This window comes from Ipomoea nil, unplaced genomic scaffold (genome assembly GCF_001879475.1).
Source record: "Ipomoea nil cultivar Tokyo-kokei standard unplaced genomic scaffold, Asagao_1.1 scaffold0179, whole genome shotgun sequence".
Lineage (NCBI taxonomy): Eukaryota > Viridiplantae > Streptophyta > Magnoliopsida > Solanales > Convolvulaceae > Ipomoea > Ipomoea nil.
Genome location: NW_017616607.1, coordinates 2,171,265 through 2,193,465, shown reverse-complemented (window position 1 = coordinate 2,193,465; position 22,201 = coordinate 2,171,265). Strand labels below are relative to the sequence as shown.

General features: G+C 37.0%; 1 protein-coding gene across 1 annotated transcript; it reads left to right on the top strand.

Moving 5' to 3' along the window:
• Positions 1–7,604: 7,604 nt before the first annotated feature.
• On the top strand, positions 7,605–9,716 carry LOC109179688 (probable beta-hexosaminidase fdl). The gene is made up of 6 exons (XM_019329180.1): positions 7,605–7,720; positions 7,803–7,933; positions 8,142–8,158; positions 8,243–8,291; positions 8,623–8,739; positions 9,548–9,716. Exons 1-6 carry the CDS (start codon positions 7,703–7,705, stop codon positions 9,714–9,716), a joined length of 501 nt encoding a protein of 166 aa, XP_019184725.1. The 5' UTR covers positions 7,605–7,702.
• The last annotated feature ends 12,485 nt before the right edge of the window (positions 9,717–22,201 follow it).

Here is a 22,201-nt window from a genome sequence, read left to right as displayed (position 1 = left end):
CTTTCTATTGTGTGATTTCTTCCATAATTTTGTTTCTCTAGAACTTGCCTTGATTCTCTTTTAAAGCTAATTAGACCATGCATGACTCAAGTGTGATTAAGACCATTATATGATTTTGAGCCTCACTAGCCAAATAACCGGTTTGTCCTATGATTTATTTTTCCTTTGTTAACCCACTTTGAGCTTTATGGCCATTCTTTTCTTTATATTGAACCACATTATAAGCCCTTTATATCTAAAAATAATGCCTTGACCCAGCTGAATAACTAGTGGAGCAAATTTTGAATTATTCTTGTAATCTACGTGAGGTCGTGAAGAATAAGTGTGGGGGAGACCGTTTGTTTTGTTGACATGATTGAGAGTGAGGTGGGTTGTATCTTCGTTGCCAATGTCGTTTTGGCCTTTTATGGAAAAGAAAAAATGAAGGCAGTTCATCATTTCAAAAAAAAAAAAGTATGGAACATTGAAAAAATGAAATGGAAAAAATAGAGAATATATGTTTGAAAAAGAAAAATATTTCTGAAAATTTATGAGAAAATGAGAAAGAATCAGCAATTGATTTTGAGTTGAAGTTACATCCAAATAAGTTAAGCAAGGGAATACTGAGGAAGAATTCTATATTTTTAAGAATGATAGTCATGTTGAAACCTCAATAGATTGTGTTTTTGAATGGAAATTGAGGGTGTTGAGCAAGTATCTTGAATTATTTGCACATATTTTGTTCCTCTAGTTTAAAGCTTTTGCTTAAGCTACTTTCCTAAATATTCCCTACCTTAACCCTAGCCCCATTACAACCTGTGAAAAGTCCTTATGATTTGTGTCATGCATGACTCTTGTAGTGGTGATTGAGAAGATATGCAAGCCTATGGTAGAGCAATTTTATAGGAATGAACTTGAGTGAAATTTATATCCATCAAACACTTGAGTGATGAGTGATATTCCTGTGAGGGCTTACTTACTTAGTTCACTTTATTTTCAGACAAGGGTGTAAACTTATTAATTGTAGGGTGCTTCAGATTGTTGTTCATGATGTGTTATGAGTTTTGAGAATTTCATTTTAATTTACTTTGCAAATAATATTTTGCTTGGGGACAAGCAAACGTTCTAGTGTGGGGAAATTTGATAGGCATATTTTTACACTCTTATTTTACGTACATCTTTATAATATTTTTACATTAATTAATTACTATTATATATTAATTATTTATTTTTAGAGTTTAATTAATTAATTAGTGTTTATAGTAATAATTATCCTTTTCTTCCCTAATAATAATAATAATAATAATAATAATAATAATAATAATAATCCTATAACATGATACCCACCGCCCCTAATCTTAGAAAAAGAAAAAAACAAATAAAACATGAAACATTATATTTACATTTGTTTCTTTCTAATCCCTACGTATAGTACATGCGGAGACTTCATCTTCAGCGCAAATTTTGGAGAGGCGTGCAGCTGGCGAATGGTTTCATGGATTGGCGCAAAAATAGGGAATGAAGGGCAGATAATAGATTAATCCTATTTTTAGAATACTATAAATAGATGTTAGATTAGTATTGAAAAATGTTCATTCTTCCCTTCTCGATTATTCTTCAAAGCTGTTATTAATGTCCATTCGTTGCTAATTTCGTTAGCTTGGTTTAGTGAATTGGAGCCCCGGAATTGATTATGCTGTAAGATTATTTATTTATTTTTATTATATAATTTTTATGCATTTGGGTATTAAATATTCTTCTAAGTTATTTATTTAATATAATTATTTGCTATATTAGTTAATGTTGTGCTACAAATTATTCTAATATTCAGTAGCAACTGAGGTTAATTATTGACGGCTTAGTGATAATTGGTCTCGGGTAGAATATTTTCCTAAATTAAATGCAACCGCTTGTGCTTGTATTATTTAGTTTGTCGGTTTTCTTAGTTCCTATTACTGCTATTAAATTAAATCTACCGCGCTTGTCTTAGATTATTTAGTAGTTAGGGGTAATTAAACCGCGTGTGCTTTAGTTATCTACAACTAAGGGAAAACAGAAATGAAATAATTTCACGACAAATATTCAATTGCATATCAATTACCTTTTTGAATCAATGATCAGCGTTAAATTCCGGTGGTGGATCTTTACTAACCAAGGTTTTCTATTCTGAGTGTTTTCAATATATTGTCTACATTGCTTTATTTGGTTATTTACTTTGATTATCACTTTCATACCAACCCCCCCCCCCCCCCCCCTTCCTTTAATTTGAGCACATACGTTAAACTAGTTACTCCTCGTGGGTTCGACCCTTACTCCCGCTACTACGTTTGTAAGGTTCTAATTTGGAAGCCTACGACAGCTCACCATCTAGACATGCAGCTCTGAAAGAAGAATCATTAAGACCTCTTTGCCATGTGAATCTTGATCCAATATAGCCGAGATCAACCATCCCTTCCCTCGATAGCCATTCGTTAAAACCTAAACAGCGTGTGGACGAAAAGCTGGAACTGTTTGATACTTCCTCTTTTCCCGTAACAGAGTTGTAATCTCTGATTGATAGCCCTGGGCCCTGCAAATGAAGATAATCTTGTGAGAGAAGAGTAAATAAATCCTTCCTAAGGTAGTGGTCGGGGCTCCCATACACCACAGAAAGGTTCCAAGATTGGGAGTTCAAATCGGTGAGTCTTAGAACTACAAATTGGGGATGAGTGCAGAGGACTTCCAAAGTAATGGTGTTCTTCCACAACACCCAGATCCCTCACGAGAAGCCAACAGCTTCAACTCTAAGCCATTGATCATAAGCTAGCCTAAAACAGATTTCGTCCGCATGACATCCTGAAACCTTTGGTTCCAAGAGGCAAACGATGGTTGGTTTGTATTCACTAAGGCGTTAGTGAAGGGTGCGATGAAACGTCTGTGACGCCGTACCCTGACAATTCCACACTAGGACATTCATCATATAGGGTAAGAAGAAGGGAAAAGAGGGCTCAAGAGAGCATGTGAGAATCCGCATCAAGGCCAAACTGGCCATCAACATTAATGTCCTGCTCTATAGCGTCCTTTGGAGTGTCACAGTCATAGAAATCGAGACCATCCTCCTGCTGAACATTGAACAGAGGAGAGCCAACCAGTGGTGGTGATTTTATTCCCGGATCCTTTGGGCGATGATGGATCGTGGACCTGATCACAGCCTTTCTCTTGGTTGATCCTCTCACCAATACATGCTCACCTTCTGCCGCCGCCCTACGGGGGGTGGCTACTCTGTCCCCACTCCCTTTGGGCGTTGCTCTTCTAGGGATCCTGATTTTCATGGGACTGGATGTGGGTGATGATTGTTGTATCACGTTCTTCATGGAGGTGCCACCTGGCTATGAAGACGACGAAGGTTCATCTTGCATACGCAGTTGAGGTTGAGTCATTGACGGTGGTGTGTTCTCAGGTTGCTCTTCTTCTATATCTCTTAAGGGAGTAAAACGAGAGTTGAATAAAGGGTTTTTTTGAATTGAGTGGTTCTGGCTCTCAACCGGAGGTTTGGAAATATCAATCTCAACGCAGATTCTTGCGAACTTTCCCCTTGATGCCAAGCATGTGGTGGTGTCGGCTTTCACTGCTCGCCCAATCATATTGCCTAAACACATCAGTATCTTTTCATCAAAATATTCCATTGGGATGGCTGGTAATCTTATCCATGTCAGGGTCTTCTCCGTAGTATTCGACCGTGTGTAGAAGTTGGGAATCCATTGTTGAACAACGAGATAGTGGTCCAAGATCATCCATGGGCCTTCGAAATGTGCAACATCATAATTATCTTGTGACTCAAATCTTGCTAGGTAGTAATCTTGATCAAGGTCTATGAGTTCCATGTGTGTCTCGGGTTTCCAGAGAGCTTGGAGGCGTCTCAAGAGGTAATTCTACCCTACAGTCTTGCCTAGCAGGCGGAGGATCAGCGAACGACGCCATGGACGCCTTATGCGTTCTTTATCTTCTTCTGAGATCTTGAGTCGGGGGCAATCCGAGTTTCCAACGTCCACCATTGTTTCATCAGTCGAGGCAGTCTCCTTCGGAAGATCATCGTTCCTGTAGAGGTCGAAGTTCATCAGACTTTCTTTGTAATTACTGACTGCTGGCAGACTCCCATTGTTTGTCTTTGTCGTCTTCTGGAGCACCGCGTCTTGTAGAGGTTCAGACTCAGTGGCTTGTATTAGAGGAGCATCTTGTTTAGTTTTTTTTATGCTGCGTTCAAGAAAATCTTGAACTTCTGGCCGCCTTGCTCTGGCTTCCGGCGAATCCGTCATAGAGAGCACCATTTTTCTTCTCGGTTTTCAATTATATTATAGAATATAATACCATACATAATATTACTGATTATGCAATATTACCAATTAATAGATTTTAATTAATTTCCATTTGACATTTACTTACCAAATAAGCTTTACTACAAAAGTTTGGACGAGAAAATGAAATAGGAAGATTTTGTTTATATATATATATATATAGGGTTGAGTTCAAATGAGGACAACAATATATAGAGGACTGTGAGGACAAATAATGAGCACACAACAAATTACAATCATGCACACAGTTTAATACATAATGGCACACAAGAATACATGTAAACACCAGGTATCGAACCCAGGCTGTATTAATTAACAAATGTATGCACACGACATACAAACTGTGGCACACGACTACATTCGGCCATGCACACGACATACAGACTAATGGCACACACTACATATGTCCTCACAGTCCTCTATAATATACTTGTCCTCATTTGAACGCAAGTCTATATATATATATATATATATATATATATATATATATATATATATATATATATATATATATATATATATATAGTTCAAATGAGGATTGAAATACATAGAGGACTTTGAGGACCAATATTTGGGCACACAACAAATTAGTATCAGGCACACAACTTAATACACAATGGCACACAAGAATACATGTAAATAGCAGGTTTCGAACCCAGGCTCTATTAATTAACAAATTTGTGCACAAGACATACAAACTGTGGCACACGTCTACATAAAGCCATGCACACGACATATAGAGTAATGGCAAACGTTATATTAGTCCTCACAGTCCTCTATGTTTGTTCAGTCCTCATTTAATCTCAAGTCTATATATATATATATATATATATATATATATATATATATATATATATATATATATATATATATATATATATATATATATATATATATATATATATGTTAGGAATATATTGTATAAGTTTTGATGAGCCAAATGTAATTTGTAGACCCCAATTTTATTCTATTTGAGTCAGTTCTGGTTCACAAAGTATGGTGCACCCTTGCCATGAAGCCTACGTGAACACTTCGTTGATGGAAGAATAAATGTAAGCGGGATCATAGCTTAACAAATTTATGAAGCATTGGAATTATTAAAGGTTAAGATGGACGAGATGGAAGAAAACTTATTGAAGCGTACTTGATACTTGATGATTAATGGTTTGAATCTTGTTAAGAGCATTTTTTGTTTAAAAAGCATTCGACAAGCTATCACGAAGTGGTAGACAGGAAGTGATATTGGGAAATAATATCACGAAGTGATATTGCAGGAAGTGATAATGGGAAATAATATCACGAAGTGATATTGAGAAGCTAACATGATATTCCTTATAAAACAACCAAATGATACATGGTTCGACTCTCACCTGAAGTAATTTTTATTGAAGACATGATATAAAATCGGGATATGACATCATCAAACAAGCTATGACATCATCAAACGAGCTATGACATCATCATGCAACAATTGTTAGACAGGATGTCTTTTTGGAACCCACCAGTTTTGCGAAGGAAGAAGAAGGAGTCGAAGAAGCTGATTCACGAAGGAAATCTTTTTTATACTCAAGCAAGAATCAGCAGATAAATTATTTGACCAACTTGGCATATCAGATCAATAATTCAAAAGTCACGCCTAAGATTAATTCAAATTTGGAGGCTACACACTCCAAGAAAAGTTTTGTCAGATTAATGAAGAGCAACGGCAAGATTATTCAAATCTTCTGACAGACGGCGAAATGACTTTGCAGACCAAGTTGGCACAATTATTTGATCAACTACAATTCAAAATGGACGATCGAGATCGAAAGTTGATCAACGGACAAATAGCTTTCATTGGCTATAAATTGTCCAAGCAGACTTGAAGACAAGGACGGGGAACCACGGCTAATAACAAGTGATTTACAAAGAGAAAATCAAGCAATATTTTTAGCCAGTAAAGGGAGAAATAGATCTTCATTAGAAAAAATTCAAGTCTGAAGAAAGAAATCATTGTATTTCATTGTAAACACTTCTACTGAGTGTAGAAAAGGGGTAGAGTAATTAGAGAGAGTGAAAAACCCAGTTTGAGTGTAGCTTTGTGCGTAGCACTTGTTGTAAAGGGAAGAGTAACAAGAGGAGCTTGTGAAAACCCTGTGAGAGCGTAGCTTTGTGCATAGTTCTCGTGGTGTAGGAGTACAGCTTGGTGCGAAGTACTCGGGAAGGCGGAGTAACAAGAGGAGCTTGCGAAAAACCTTGGTAGAGTGTAGCTTTGTGCGAAGCACTCGGAGAAGTGCCGTGGACACTTATTCACTATTGTATCTGGGTGATCGAAGAATAGTGAATTTCCTCCTTGGAGTGAAAGGAGAAGAGTGGAGTAGGAGAATTACACCATCTCCGAACCACTATAAATCTAGCTCTCACTCTCTTTACTTACTGCTCATTATATTTCGTGCATGCTATTATCAACTGTGAACTAACCCTTTACGATTTATCACGTATCTTTATCTGTCTGGGTTTCACTAGTACAAAAAATATCAATAAAATCGAATAATTCGTGTCCAAAGTTAAAACTTTGGACGCCTAAAGTGTAGTGCGGTGGCATTTTTGTAATTAATTTATTTATATTTTAATTTTAAAACAGTATAGGCGTCCAAAGCTCTATATTTTGGACGCCTATATTAAATGCCTAGTATTATTCATGTCCAAAGCCAGTACTTTGGACGCGCGTTTTTATTTTTATCCAAAAAAACCCTAGCAGCCGATCAGATCGCACGCACCGCTATCTCTCCATCTTCCCGTCGTCGACGCAGATCCGATCTTCATCCTTCACTTCGATCGTTGACGCCGTCCACCGCTCTCCATCGTCCCGTCCAGCGCCGTCCACCGCACTGTCGCTGCTGATCTTCATCGTCCACCGCACGCCGATCGACGTCCCCGCCGCTGCTCTTCAGAATCTACGTATGTGTATTTATTTTGAATATTTGTTTCATTGGTTCTCTCTTTCACTCGGATCTATACTGCTCTTCAGAATCTACGGTTCGGTTATTCAATTTGAGCAGCATCTGTTCCCTATGTGAAAATGGTGAGTCTCTCTGTCTTATCCGCTTTCTCGATGTTTTTCCTGATAAAGGAGCTGCCATCTATTCTAGGAGTGAATAGAAAGCTTATTAAGCACAAATCTTTTTTGAAAGCTTATTCTAGGTATGAACTGTTATGCTAAAATATGATAAGATGTATAATAACCCCCTGATGGTGTCTTAGTTTCCCTCTCCCAGACAATGAGCAAGTTGTGTGTTTTGAATCTGCAGAGCATCTCATGCATTGCCTTCCACTGATTAGTTTCTCCTTTGGCAGATACCTCAAGACACTATTTGCCTGTTGAAATTATCAAGCAAGTTATTGAATCCATGTCATATGCTAAACTTGTATGATACGTCAACTACTGCATTTACTGGTTCTTTGAATTTTTGTTGTTGTATTTCTGACATTGTTTATTCAATTCAGTAGAATGTTGTTCATTGGCACATCATAGATGAAGAGTCATTTCCTATAGAAGTGCCTACATATCATAATTTGTGGAAAGGGGCTTATACAAAGATGGATCGCTATACTGTTGAAGGTGCGTACGACATTGTCAAGTGAGATTCATGTTTGTTTTTTTATATTCTTTGTCCCATTCATTTGTGAATTTTCTTTAGTATGGAGTAATGATTTTCCTCTAGGATTATTTAAATCTCTCGGACTTGTTAAATAGAATGAAATTGATTGATTCCTCCTGGATATTTTTTATGTGGCACTAATACTGTATTTTGCATTTCCCATTTCTATCTGTGGACAAAATTGAAGCTTTGCAAAAATGATAGGTAATGGCATCCCAAAATATTTTTCCAAACGTTTAAGATGTTGCTTCTTTGTCAATGTTGTCTCACTCAATGAACTTATTACAGGCATCAATATTATGGCAGAGGTAGATTTTCCTGGTCACGTAGAATCATGGTGAGTATTTGGATAGTGATTCTCTTAGTACCTCTCCAATTTTCTTCTCCATAACTCCTTTTTAAATGCTTTATCTAATGTCCAACTCTTACATGTAAACCTAAGTTTATGATATGCCTGCATTTTTTTCAATTGATATATATCCATGCAGATGAGCTAAGAACTTGCAAAATTGAGCTCTTGTTTGATTGTCTTGTTAGAGTTGTCTCGTGACAAAAAGTGATGTTGCTTTGATAATCTGAAACTGAGTACTCGGTATTATTTACCATTATTCATGTCTTTCTTCATCACACAATCAACTCTATATTTTTATGTTTTTACTTTATTCCAGGGGTAAAGGATATCTGATCTTTGGCCTTCACCTAATTGTGTTTATGTTGTTTCTTCCTTTTTATGTTACACTTTTGCCTTGTCTTTGCATTAATAGCTTGGGAAATAGTTCTTCATGGTTTCCTAGTTGAGGTTTGAACATGCAACAGGGAAAAGGTTTAAATCATTTCAGATATTTATGAAGCTTGAGGAATTATAATACCCAGACATTTATTGGCTCAATGGTTAATTCCTTTCATATAAATCCTTTAAATGAGTTCTTTGTCATCATTTTTAGTTATTGATATGCGTGTACATGCAGCAATAATAGAGATCTGTAAAAAGAAGTGATATGTTTTTTAATTAACTTTATATGCGTGTACATGCAGCAATAATGTGGAATGAAGTAATAAGCTGAAATGGATGTCCTCCCTCAGGTAGTATATGTTTTTTAATTAACTTTTCAAACTCTGATCATTTCATAAACTACAAGTTAAGCTAAGTCAATTAGTTTGATTTGGTCTTCACACTAGCTGCAGTATAACTCACTTTTTGTGTCACCCATCTCTAACCTTTGTTTAATTCTCATTAACTAAAACTCTAGAATGATAATTTCATTTTAATACAAATTAGGTTAACAGAGATCTGTAAAAAGAATGTCATACTATTTTAAGTTTTGAGGATAGCTTACTGTTTATGGGCTTAGGCTATAGGGTACTGCTTGCATGATTCTCTGTGCTAGAGAAGAATTATTTTGTTAAAATTGTTCATTATGATGTTTATGGGCAGCATTTTGTAAGGATGTGATAGGGATTGGGTGACTTATTCTGCGGGCTTGGTATAAAATGACATTTTTCAATCGTTAGGGCATAATTGTTCTCCCTTTCTTTCTCTATCTCTCTGTAAATGAAAACAAGTATTAAAGGCTTTTCTGAAACTTGTGACAGGGATGAGGTTGGCCATGTTAGGTGGAATCACAAGCATGAGACTTTTTTAGCTTCAAGTTCTGGCAGGAAGATTCTTGTTTGGGATATTAGCAGGTATTTCTTCAGTACTGTTACGTGGTGCATAGCTATATCTGTGAAGAATTCAAGAAATGAATGCATTGTTATATGAGTTTTTTACTTTTCTTGAAATTTCTCTGTCAAAAATGTCCCCAAATTTAAAGATAGATATACAAATGCAAGAAGAAAACAAACCTGTGTGTAATTCACTCTTTTGGCTAGTTGTGGGCAAGAAAGTGTACTGGATGGTCTAGTGGGCAAGAACACCACTAAGGTTAATGCTCGGAGGGCTTTCACTTCTCTAAAGTCTTCTTTCCCCACTTGGGAAGATGTATGCTCTTAGTGTGTTTATATTTGTTCTTTTAAACTTTTGTAATAGTTGTTTTATAATGAAATATTTCTTAAAATGGGATTGTTGGACTTAAAATTACAATATGGGTTGTGCTTTAAATTATTTAAACCTACATTTTAAACTAATTGCTATTTGGGCCAATTTGCATCCATTTATTTACAGGAAAATATTTATTTACAGGAAAATATTGGTAGTTTTATAAAAAAAAATATTTTTTTTAAAAAAAATTACTATTACGCGTCCAAAGTTATAGTTACTTTGGACGCGCATAGTATTTTTTTAAAAATAAATAAACACTATATGCGTCCAACGTTCATAAACTTTGGACGCGGTATAGTGTTTATTTATTTAAAAAAAAAATACTATACGCGTCCAAAGTTCTTCAACTTTGGACGCGAATAATCATTTTGCGCGTCCAAAGCTACTTTGGACGCGAAAAATACTATACAATCAGCGTCCCCGCCATCTGCGTCCCAGCAACTTTGGACGCGAATTAGCCTTAACTTTGGACGCGAATGACTGTTTCTGTACTAGTGTTTGATAGTTCCCACGTCTGCATGCAAGTGAAATTTTACATACATCATCCTTAATCTATATCAAGTGTTTCTAACGTGTTGCATGTATAGAATCTCTCTTTGAGCACCACACAATCAAGCATAACACTTTGTCATTACATATTCCGCTGTGCACACTCTAAGTTGTTTAACTTGTTTATGCTTGTTACTTAGAAGTTGAAGTTACCAAAGTGTGGTGTGATTAAGAAAAGTTTGAAAAGTTAGAGAAGTCTATTCACCCCCCCCCCCCCCCCCCTCTAGACTTCTCGCCACCCATTCGAGACCAACAAGTGGTATCAGAGCGGTTGTCTATTTAAGTCTTTTCTTGACTGCTAGGCATATCTCAAAACTTCAAAATGAAGAGAGATATGGTTCTTGCTCAAAATTTGCTTTTCTCACTTGATAAATTTGATGATTGGAAAATACGTATGCAGGCGCACTTATCTGCTTTAAATGATGAAATGTGGAAAGTCATCACTACTGGTCCTATCAAGATCATGGAAGTTAATACCACCACGGCACGAGATCCAAATGCTCCACAATATGTTCCAAAGCCAAAAATGGAGTGGACTAGTGAAGATAGAGGGCGAAATAACTTGGACGATATTGCCAAGGATATTTTGTTTAAAGCGGTCGATGACACTATATTCCCAAAGATTCGAAAGTGCACCACAGCAAAAGAAATATGGGATACTCTCATAAGCATCGGTGAAGGCGACGAACAAGAAAAAGACAACAAGTTAACCATCGCCATGAAAAGATTTGAAGATTTCAAAATGCTTTCTAACGAAAGTATTACCGATATGGAAGCTCGCTTAGTCAAGATTCTTGGTGAAATAAGTGATCTTGGCAAAACCATCTCCTAGAAGGAAATATCACTCAAAGTATTGCGTGGACTACCTTCCAACTGGGATATGAAAGTAACCGCGATGCGAGACCATAGAGATCTAAGGACATTATCTACGGATAAACTCTTTAGTGATCTCAAGGCGTACGAGTTCGAGATGAAGACAGGAATGGAAGAAGAACGCGATGAACGAACATCCGTATTAATGGCCGATCAACCGTCTACATCAAGGTCAGTAGGAAATAATGATTTTTTATCTGACGAACAATTTTCCTTATTTGTTAGGAAATTCAAAAAGTTCATGCGAAAGAACAAATTCAAGAGTTCAACATAAGGAAGCTCGTTTAGAAGACCAAGGAAAGAACCGGTCGAAGATAACACAAATGTGTGTTATAATTGTAGAAAACCCGGACACTTTATGGTCGAATGTCCACACCCCAAGGTAAGCAAAAATTCGAATGCTTCTAACCCTTCGCAGGAAGAATACAAGTCGAAGGAAAAGAGATTCAAGAAGGATAAACGAAAAGCTTTGATAAGTGATCCGCTAGAGGCAAGCGAATCCGAAGAATCATCCAGTGACGAGAGTGATTCATCACAAGAAGACACGGCATTGCTATGTTTAGTAAGTCAAACATCTGAGCACGAAGAATGCCTAATGGCATACGAAAATGGAGAAGAGGTATCTTCTAGTTCTTTTAGTTCCTTTAGTTCCGTTGACACCTCTTTCGAGACTCAAGAATCATTTCAAAGTCTCATGGAAGATTGTCAAAAGGTCATGGCCACTCATACTCAAATCAAAGAGCGCAATAATACGTTAATCCTTGAAAAGGAAGAAATGGCACAAAATTTGCAAAATGCTCTAAATGAAATGAGTAATTTGAAAGCCGAAAATGTTCGACTTCAAGAAGAGTGCAAAGCTAGAGAGGTTCGAGAACATAACCTTCGGGAAGTAATCGCATCATTTACACATTCATCCAAAATAATGGATAAAATGGTAAACATGCAAAAACCCGATGGAGATAAAGCCGGACTAGGCTACGATCCATCATGTTCTAAAACCCCTCAAAAACTGACTAATCCTACTACTAGTTTAATTAATAAAGTTCCAGTGGTAAAATTTGTGAAAAGTCAGTATAGCACAATGAGACAAGAAGTTGGAAACAAAATTAATGCCCATAAAAATGTTGCAAGGCCGAATCAACACAATGATATCTCGGCAAGACAACAAAATTCTAAAAAGACAAAAATTTGTATCTCAAAGGAGAACCAACGAGTCAAGTGCAATAAAACCTCATAGGAATATGGGAAGAATTCCGAGAATTGGGGTTGAGAGATTATATCCCTCAGAAGAAGATTGGTCGCTTGAAGAGAAACCATGGACCAAGTCCAGATTTGCTCTATTTCATAAAATCAAGCAACTATCAGCTTCCCAACCCGCACCAAAGCATTATTCGCAAGTGTGTTATGATTATAAAGTTTTTAATGGTTACAAATCACCTATTCTTGGATCAATGGGATCAAGGTGGATTTGGATGCCAAAAATTACTAACACAAAAGGACCCAAACAAGTGTGGGTACCTAAGAATAATTAATTTTATTGCAGGAAACTTGGTATTTCGATAGCGGATGCTCTCGACACATGATCAGCAATAAAGCTAGCCTAGTTGAGTTCAAAAGTATCGATGGACCAAAAGTAGTCTTTGGAGGAAATGATCGATACGGAAAAACAAAAGGCACCGGAACAATTGTGAAGAATCGCTTACGAATTGTTGCATTCAAAAAGGATCAAATTTGCGATGCATGCCAGAAGGGAAAACAAATCAAAGCATCATTCAAATCCAAAGCTCAAGAGTCAACATCAAGACCTCTAAGTCTACTGCACATGGATTTATTTGGTCCAATAGACCCAGTAAGTAAGTGGTAAGAAATATACTTTGGTTGTTGTTGATGATTTTTCCAGGTACACATGGACGCTATTCATAAAGAAAAAGAGCGAAGTTGAATCAAAGTTGCCAGAGCTACTAAAGCAACTACAAGTCGAAAAAGATATGAAGATTGCAACAATTCGAACCGATCAAGGAACCGAATTTGTGAATGGTGTGATTCAATCATATTGCAATTCACAAGGGATTCTACACCGACTATCTGACGCACGAACGCCGCAACAAAATGGAGTAGCTGAAAGAAGAAATAGGATACTCAAAGAAGCTGGACGTGTCATGATATCAGCCGCTGATCTACCAAAGAGATTTTGGGCAGAAGCTATCGATACGACGTGTTATACTCAAAATCGTAGTCTAATCCACAAGTCATATAACAAAACACCATATGAATTATGGAAAGGGAGGAAACCCAACCTCACTTATTTTCATACGTTTGGGTGTAAATGTTTTGTACTTGTTAATGGAAAGTCTTATTTAAAGACTTTTGACGAACGTGCAAACGAAGGAATATTCTTGGGATATTCATCTACTAGCAAGGCGTACAGAATTTTCAACAAATCCAGCTTATGGTAGTAGAAGAATCAATTCATGTTGTGTTCGATGAAAGCAACAGCAAAGAAGTCAAAGATAAAGGAGGTAACTCTAATTTAAATAATTCTAACAATATCTTTGAGGAAAATGTCTTACAGGATTTCGAAGAAACAAGTGATACGGGTATTCATCAATTTGAGCCAATACCCACTATGGCACGTGAAGTACCAACCGTGACGGCACCCGAAATTCAAATGGAAGAAATCCCAGTAGATGAATCCGAAGAAATACCCGTCAACAATTCGCAACAAGAGGAAATCCAACAAATGGTGTTTCAACAAGAAGGAAACTCTGAGAACCCAATGAGTTTACAACCAAATCGAACGTGGCTAAGAAGTCACCCACATGACTTAGTCATTGAAAATCCAAGAGACGGAGTTAGAACACGATCATCTACAAGGGACCAACATGCAATGTTCTCATGTTTTCTATCACAACTTGAACCAAAAGAAATTGATGAAGCTCTAGCCGATCTAAGTTGGATAGATGCAATGCAAGAAGAATTGGATCAATTCAAGCGAAACGACGTATGGGAACTTGTTCCAAGACCAAAGCATCAAAATGTAATCGGCACCAAATGGGTCTTTAGGAACAAAGCAAATGAAGACGGCGTCATTGTTAGGAATAAAGCAAGATTAGTCGCAAAGGGGTACTCGCAAGAAAAAGGCATAGATTTTGATGAGACATTTGCCCCCGTCGCACGACTCGAAGCAATAAGAATTTTCCTAGCATATGCAGCCTACAAGAACTTCACAGTATACCAAATGGAATTAAAAAGCGCATTCTTAAATGGCTTACTTGAAGAAGAAGTTTACGTCGAGCAACCACCCGGATTTGAGGTAAAAGGCACTGGTGATCAAGTCTACAAACTCAAGAAGGCGTTGTATGGGTTGAAACAAGCTCCGCGAGCTTGGTACGATACCTTGTCAAAATTCCTAATTGGTTGTGGATTCACCAAGGGCCTAGTCAATAAAACCCTTTTTAGAATTCAAGAAAATGGTCATATTTTATTAGTGCAAATTTATGTTGATGATATTATTTTTGGAAGCACTGATATATCTTTGTGTGAGAAATTCTCTAAACTTATGCAGAACAGATTCGAAATGAGCATAATGGGAGAATTGAACTACTTTTTGGGACTTCAAGTCAAACAGCTCAAAGAAGGAATTTTCGTGAATCAAGCCAAATATACAAAAGATCTTATAAAGAAATTTGGGCTAGATGGAAAATCCTCAGTCAAAATTCCCATGAGTACTTCTCAAAAATTGGACAAAGATGACGAAGGCAAAGACGTTGATCAAACGATGTATCGAGGAATGATTGGATCTTTACTATATCTAACCGCGAGTAGACTAGATATATCCTACTCAGTTGGAGTATGCGCGAGATTTCAATCAAAGCCAAAAGAAAGTCATCTGATTGCAACCAAGAAGATAATTTGATATTTAAATGGAACAATCAATGTGGGATTATGGTCTCCCAAAGAAGGAGATTTTACACTAACTGGTTATTCAGATGCAGATTTTGTAGGGTGTAAAATTGACCGAAAAAGTACCTCAGGGACATGCCAGTTCTTAGGGAGAAGATTGGTCTCTTGGTTCAGCAAGAAACAAAACTCCATAGCTACGAGCACTGCCGAAGCCGAATATATTGCAGCTGGGAGTTGTTGTGCATAAATTTTGTGGATGAAGCAACAATGGTTGGACTATGGGATTAAATGCGAAAATGTTAGTATTTTATGTGATAATACTAGCGCAATTGCAATAACCCAAAATCCAGTACTTCACTCGTGAACCAAACATATCGACGTCCGACATCATTTCATACGAGACCACATCGAGAAGAAAGATTTAAAGATCGATCATGTTCCCACAGAAAATAAAATTGCCGACATTCTCACAAAACCGTTGTGTGAATTTCGATTTGCAACTCTAAGGCACGAAATTGGAATGATCGAAATGAGCTAAGTATTTCAAAACTCTTAAATTCGAAAATATGTGTACGTGTTTTGCATGAAATTGCATGAAATTTGTTACCTATGTGTTCTACGTGATTTAATTTGAGTAATGTGTTACAATTTATTTGTGTACATGTTTGTAATTTTATCTTACGAGATTTGGGTACGTAGAAATTGATTGTTTGTTTTTACTTGTGTAAAAGGTATAATAGTTAGGGGGAACTAACATGATAGTTAAATAAATGCATGCATATGGTTTAGGGGGAATCAGCATGATATTGGATCAAATAAGTTGCAAATTGAAATTGATGCATTGTATGTAATTTTAAAGATAAGGATGAATTATGTGCTTAACAGCTTTATTTTTTAATTTTGACGTGCTCAGAAGTCAATTGATGTGATTTTACTTAGAGATTACAAATATATCTAGCATCAATTTTAATTGGAACTTGCACCCATCTGCCTGATTTTATTTATCTGTTGCTCAGAAAAATTTGTCAAAATTTATCGGATCTTAATCTAAAATTGTTGGCGTGAATATATTTATTGCACTAACAATTATGTGTCGAAGAAATTTTTTTCTCCATGAACATCTACAGGTGGAAGTTAATTGAAGCTTAATTTTTGGCGCCATGTACCTACAAATGGAGTATTAAAATCTGAGTTGGCAAATTTAAATCAGTGAAAGTTCGAAGTTGCCCTCAATTGTTCTACAATCTCTTTCTATCCACTAAAGGGCAAGATGGTAATATTACCTGGGCATTTATTCTTGCCTCCAACGGGTAGAAGAGGAAGAAAGAAGTCTAGCCTCCATCTTCCTCAATCTCACCGCCGGCCGAAAGCAAGAAGAAGGAAGGGAAGCTCTAAAATCTTCTAAACCTACCCAACCCATCCCAAATCTTCCACACATTTCTCTTCTACACATAAATACCCATCACCCATCCTCACCTTTAACCTTAAACCCACTCGCAACCAAAAATCCATCCCCTTCAACCCACAATTTCGGACTGCCGAAATCACCACCGAAAAATCCACCTCAAAAATCCCTAATTTGTGTTCTAATTCAAGATGGAAGGAACTCCAAATCAAATTGAAGCCGAAGGATCAAGGAAATCTACACGGGTGATATGCGGGATGATCCTAGACATTGAGGACTACAACAAGCATGTTCAATCAAAAGACTTGGGGGTAAAAATTTTAAACTCTCTTGAATCTAGTGGGTTATTAAATTTTTGCTCTTTCAAGTATGATGGTTTCTACAAGAATGAAGTAGTAGATTTTTATAAGCATGCATATGTCGAAAATGGCTTTATAAAATCTATTGTTGGAGGTGTAGAACTATCAATTGGATTAGATGATATTCGAACAAGTATAATTTATTAGAGAAAGGTTTAAGAGTTGAAAATCATGGATTTGATTTAAATGCCTTTTGGAGTGAAATACCGCACGATACCGCACCGGTCGGGACTTGCAATCATGGAAATAAAGTGTTGTTAAAACATGAGTATGGAATGTTGCTAGATATTGTGCATAAATTTATTGAATGCAAGTATGCTAGTAGGAATTATTTTACTAAGGAGAAATTGGGTTTGATGCATATTATCTTGAACAATGTTGCTGTGGATTGGGGAGTTTTTGTGTTTGGACGAATGATTGAGCAGGTTGGATGTGCGAAACCATTGGTTAATGGTTGGTTTCCTAATGATCTTGGATATGGCTTTGTTATTGGAGAGTTGTTGAAAACCAAAGGAGTTGCCCTGTTTAAGTCTAGACCTATCCAAAACCAAAACTACATCTTTAGAACACCAACCCCAATCGAACCTTCACAAAAAGCCACCCGAAAGCGAAAACCAGCAAACCCGCCCAACATATCCTTAACCAAGAAATCCCTTGTCATCCGAGAGCCTAGTCTTGGAGAGTCCAACACCCACGGGAGAGCTAGTGATGATGCTTGTAGCCATCCCTTTGTTACCTTACCCGCACCCATCGTCAACTCCTTGAACCCGAATGAAGACGAAGTGGGAGTTCTAAGTAAGATTGGGAGTGTGGATGACATTCCTACGTGTGGGGCGGACAGTGTTTTGTTGGAGGAACTTAATCGTGTCAAGTTTTGGAGATCTTGGAGATTGAGTGATCATCCTTCGGTTGCTACAACCATAGGGCCGAATACACTTGAGTTGGAGGAGTTTGCTCTTGCATATATGGTTAGGTACATGAAACCTTGTTATTGCTACGAGGCTATCGATGATCAATGAATATTTTATGAGGAAAGTTGCCAATAGCCAAGGAAAGAAAGTTTCACAAGTTGTTACTGAAGTTGCCGTTGAGACAGTTGATGGCTTTGCTCGTGATGATATTGCCCGTGCTATGATTATTTCGAGAGAGGAAGCACACGGACCACCGGGAGAAGCATCAATTTTGAAGGAAACCGATGGTGGAAGCCTAAATGATTTGGATGTATTTCCTTCGACTTATGGAGGAGATAATCTTAGCTTTGATGCTCTCTCTCCACACACGGCTACGAATGTGACAAAATCAGTGAATGAAGGAAATATTGGTGATATGAATGAGTGTGAAACCCGTGAGAATGCACAAGAAGGAGTGATGCAAGTTGAATCGTCTACTCCGTTACTTTTATGTTCTACCGAACCTGTTGATACTACCATTTCCGAGCCATTACAACTTGAGAACACACCTCACGTGGATGCACTGGAGCTGGTAGATTACACATTGCCAAGACCACAACCTACGGCACACACCGAGGTACATTCCCATCCTATTGATGTTGAAGCTTTAAGGCAAAATATTGTTGGAGATGTACGCAGGGAACTACAAGAAATGAAGGGAGATGTTTCTCAAGAGTTTGAAAAGGTTCACCACCGAATTGGTAATGTTGATACCAAATTGGATGATTTTCACAAAGGCGTGTATGAAAGGGCCGAATCATTGCTACTTGGCCAAGGATCAATGAAAGGTGATATGGCTATGATGACTACCAAGCAAGAAGAACACAACCGTGAAGTCTTGAAGATGTTCCTTGAATTGGGAAAAAAATGCACCGATTGCGAATCAAGACTACGGTTGGTGGAAAATCAGTTGAAGGCATTACTTCATCAAACCGGTGTGAATAACGATCTAGTAGTTGGAGTTCAGAAAAGCCAACTCGATGCTTCGGCAAGCTTTCAAAGTTATGTTGCTGCTGCCGAAAAGGGGGAAAGGGCTAGAGGAGCTCCAAGTCATTTGGTAAATCATTTAATTGGACCGTCATCACAACGTCCACTTGTTGAGCTTATTCGACCTCCAGAAGTACCACGAGGAGTCTCTCCTATGCCAAAGAGTCAAGGTCGAGGCCGAGGAGGAAAGATCATGGAGTACCTCGTGACTGCTCAAAGTTTGGACTTACCAAATCCACAAGAATGCCCAAGATCATCACCTTCAAGATCGATTTATGATGAGACCAAGATGAAGTTAGTACATGAGTTGGAGACATTTTTCGGGCACTCAAGCAACGAGATGGTAGATGAAAGATCATTTGAAGAATGCGTTGCTTGGTACCAAGCCGGAGTGTTGCGGGGTGACAATATTCAAGAGGCGTACGGGAATTATGTAACCGAGCAAGTCACGGCAAATTATATCATGCACCACGGTGCATGATCAATCATGCACCGCGCATCTTTTTTTTAAATGAAAATAAACAGTGTTTGTTTTCCGCTGTTTCGCACCCTTTTGCAAAAAGTAACCCTGTTCTTCAGTGTCATTTTGTATACACTGCAGTGTCAGTTCAACACAACTACAGTTTCATTTCGATATAACTATAGTTTCATTCGATATTTATAGATTCAAATATGTGAAAATGTTATTTAATTTTATTTTATATACGCTATAGTTTCATTAAAACACAACTACATGATCATTTTGATATAATTACAGCTTCATTGTACAATATACACTCCAATATGTGAAATGTTATTCAGTTTCATTTTATATACACTGCAGTTTCATTTCACTATAACTACAGTATCATTTTGATATAACTGCAGTTTCGGTTTAGATATACTGTAGTGTCAGTTGATGTTTAATACACCAAACAAGCGGACTCCGTTAACTATAACGGCGGGCCGTTTCTTTACTTAAAGAAACGGCGCCGTTTTTTACCGCGGTGCTATGATATAACGACTGGCAAGTCACCGCACCATACCAACTCAAGGAAGGTGAAAATGATTTCAAGAAGCTAAGGGCACACGTGAATGCCTTGATTGGCAAGAGGTAAAATGAAGTCTCTTATTCTCTTTTGGTGTATATAATCCTAGCTAGCTTGTTCGAATTATCTCTTTTGGTACGCAATATAAGTTGCTAGCTCACGGCTTACTTAAGTTATTTGTCTAGTTTGTTTGTTTATATGCTTTATGTCTCAAGATTTTAAAATTGGACTTAGCAAATACATGTAATGCGTATAATTGAGAAAATAAAATTAAAAGGGGGAAGAAAAATTAAAAGATAAAAATCAATACGCAAACCTCGCGTCTTAGTCTCAATATACGTTTAGGACCGTCCAAAATTAAAATCTCTAAGTCTTAAATGTGTTAAACCCGTCAAATGGCTAGTCGCAATAAAATTGGACAAACAGATTATTTTTCAAAATTTGACATAGCCAAATGACTTGGGTATAAGTTTCGGCATCATCAAAAAGGGGGAAATTGTTAGGAATATATTGTATAAGTTTTGATGAGCCAAATGTATTTTGTAGACCCCAATTTTATTCTATTTGAGTCAGTTCTGGTTCACAAAGTATGGTGCACCCTTGCCATGAAGCCTACGTGAACACTTCGTTGATGGAAGAATAAATGTAAGCAGGATCATAGCTTAACAAATTTATGAAGCGTTAAAGTCATCAAAGGTTAAGACGGATGAGATGGAAGAAGACTTGTTAAAGCATACTTGAAGATACTTAATACTTGATGATCTATGGTTCAATTCCTGTTGAGAGTATTTTTTGTTAGACAAGCTATCACGAAGTGGTAGACAGGAAGTGATATTGGGAAATAATAGGAAAAAGTGTCAAATTGGCCCCCTAAGTCAAAAAGCTCCATGCAGGTCCCCTAAACGTGTAAAATTGTTTAATTAAGTCCAAGTTGACTTGTTTATCAGGTTAAATGCATACGGTGTTGACACGTGTCCTTATTTTATTTTTTATTAAAAATATTATATATTATAAATTAATTAAAATAATAATAATTATTAAAAAATTAAAAATTAACAAAAAAAAAGGCCAGATAGTCGGTGGCTGTCTTCCTTCTTCAAAGACAGCCGTGGCCGGACGGCCACGGCTTTTTTTTCTTTTTTTTGAAAAAAAAAATATTTTTAATAATAATAATTATTATTTTAATTAATTTATAATAAATAATATTTTTAATAAAAAAAATAAAATAAGGACATGTGTCAACACCGTATGCATTTAACCTGATAAACAAGTCAATTTGGACTTAATTGAACAATTTTACAGGTTTAGGGGACCTGAATGGAGCTTTTTTCACTTAGGGGACCCAATTGCACTATCCGCTCGACTTAGGGGGCCAATTTGATACTTTTTCCGAAATAATATCACGAAGTATTAACGGGAAGTGATATCGGGAAGTGATATCAAGCCAAGACATGAAGTGCTATCAAGCCAAAGTTTTGCTAACATGATATTCCTTTTAGACGGGTGATGACGTCACAACGTGATATCTTTTAGACGGGTTATGGAACCTATATGGAGAGAAGAGACAAAAGGAATTTAAGTCATGATATGTATCAAAAGGTTAACTAGTTGAGTTGGAAGAAACCTTGTAAAGCAACTAAATGATACATGGTTTGATTCTCACTTGAAGTAATTTTTATTGAAGACATGATAATAAGTTAGACATGATATAAAATCAGGATATGACATCATCAAACGAGCTATGACATCATCATGCTACAATTGTTAGACATGATGTCTTTTTGGAATCCGCCAGTTTTGCGAAGGAAGAAGAAGCTGATTCACGAAGGAAATCTTTTTTATACTCAAGCAAGAATCAGCAGATAAATTATTTGATCAACTTGGCATATCAGATCAATAATTCAAAAGTCACGCCTGAGATTAATTCAAATTTGGAGGTTACACACTCCATGAAAAGTTTTGTCAGATTAATGAAGAGCAACGGCAAGATTATTCAAATCTTCTGACAGACGGCGAAATGACTTTGCAGACCAAGTTGGCACAATTAATTGATCAACTACAATTCAAAATGGACGATCGAGATCGAAAGTTGATCAATGGTTCAAAATGGACGATCGAGATCGAAAGTATTATTGTTATGTTATGATATTAA

Bases quoted from the DNA above. Each gene is read 5' to 3' on its own strand.
- LOC109179688 (XM_019329180.1), top strand. The intron at 8,292-8,622 runs GTGAGTATTTGG...ACTTTATTCCAG, and splicing joins CCTGGTCACGTAGAATCATG to GGGTAAAGGATATCTGATCT. The intron at 8,740-9,547 runs GTTTCCTAGTTG...AACTTGTGACAG, and splicing joins TTGGGAAATAGTTCTTCATG to GGATGAGGTTGGCCATGTTA.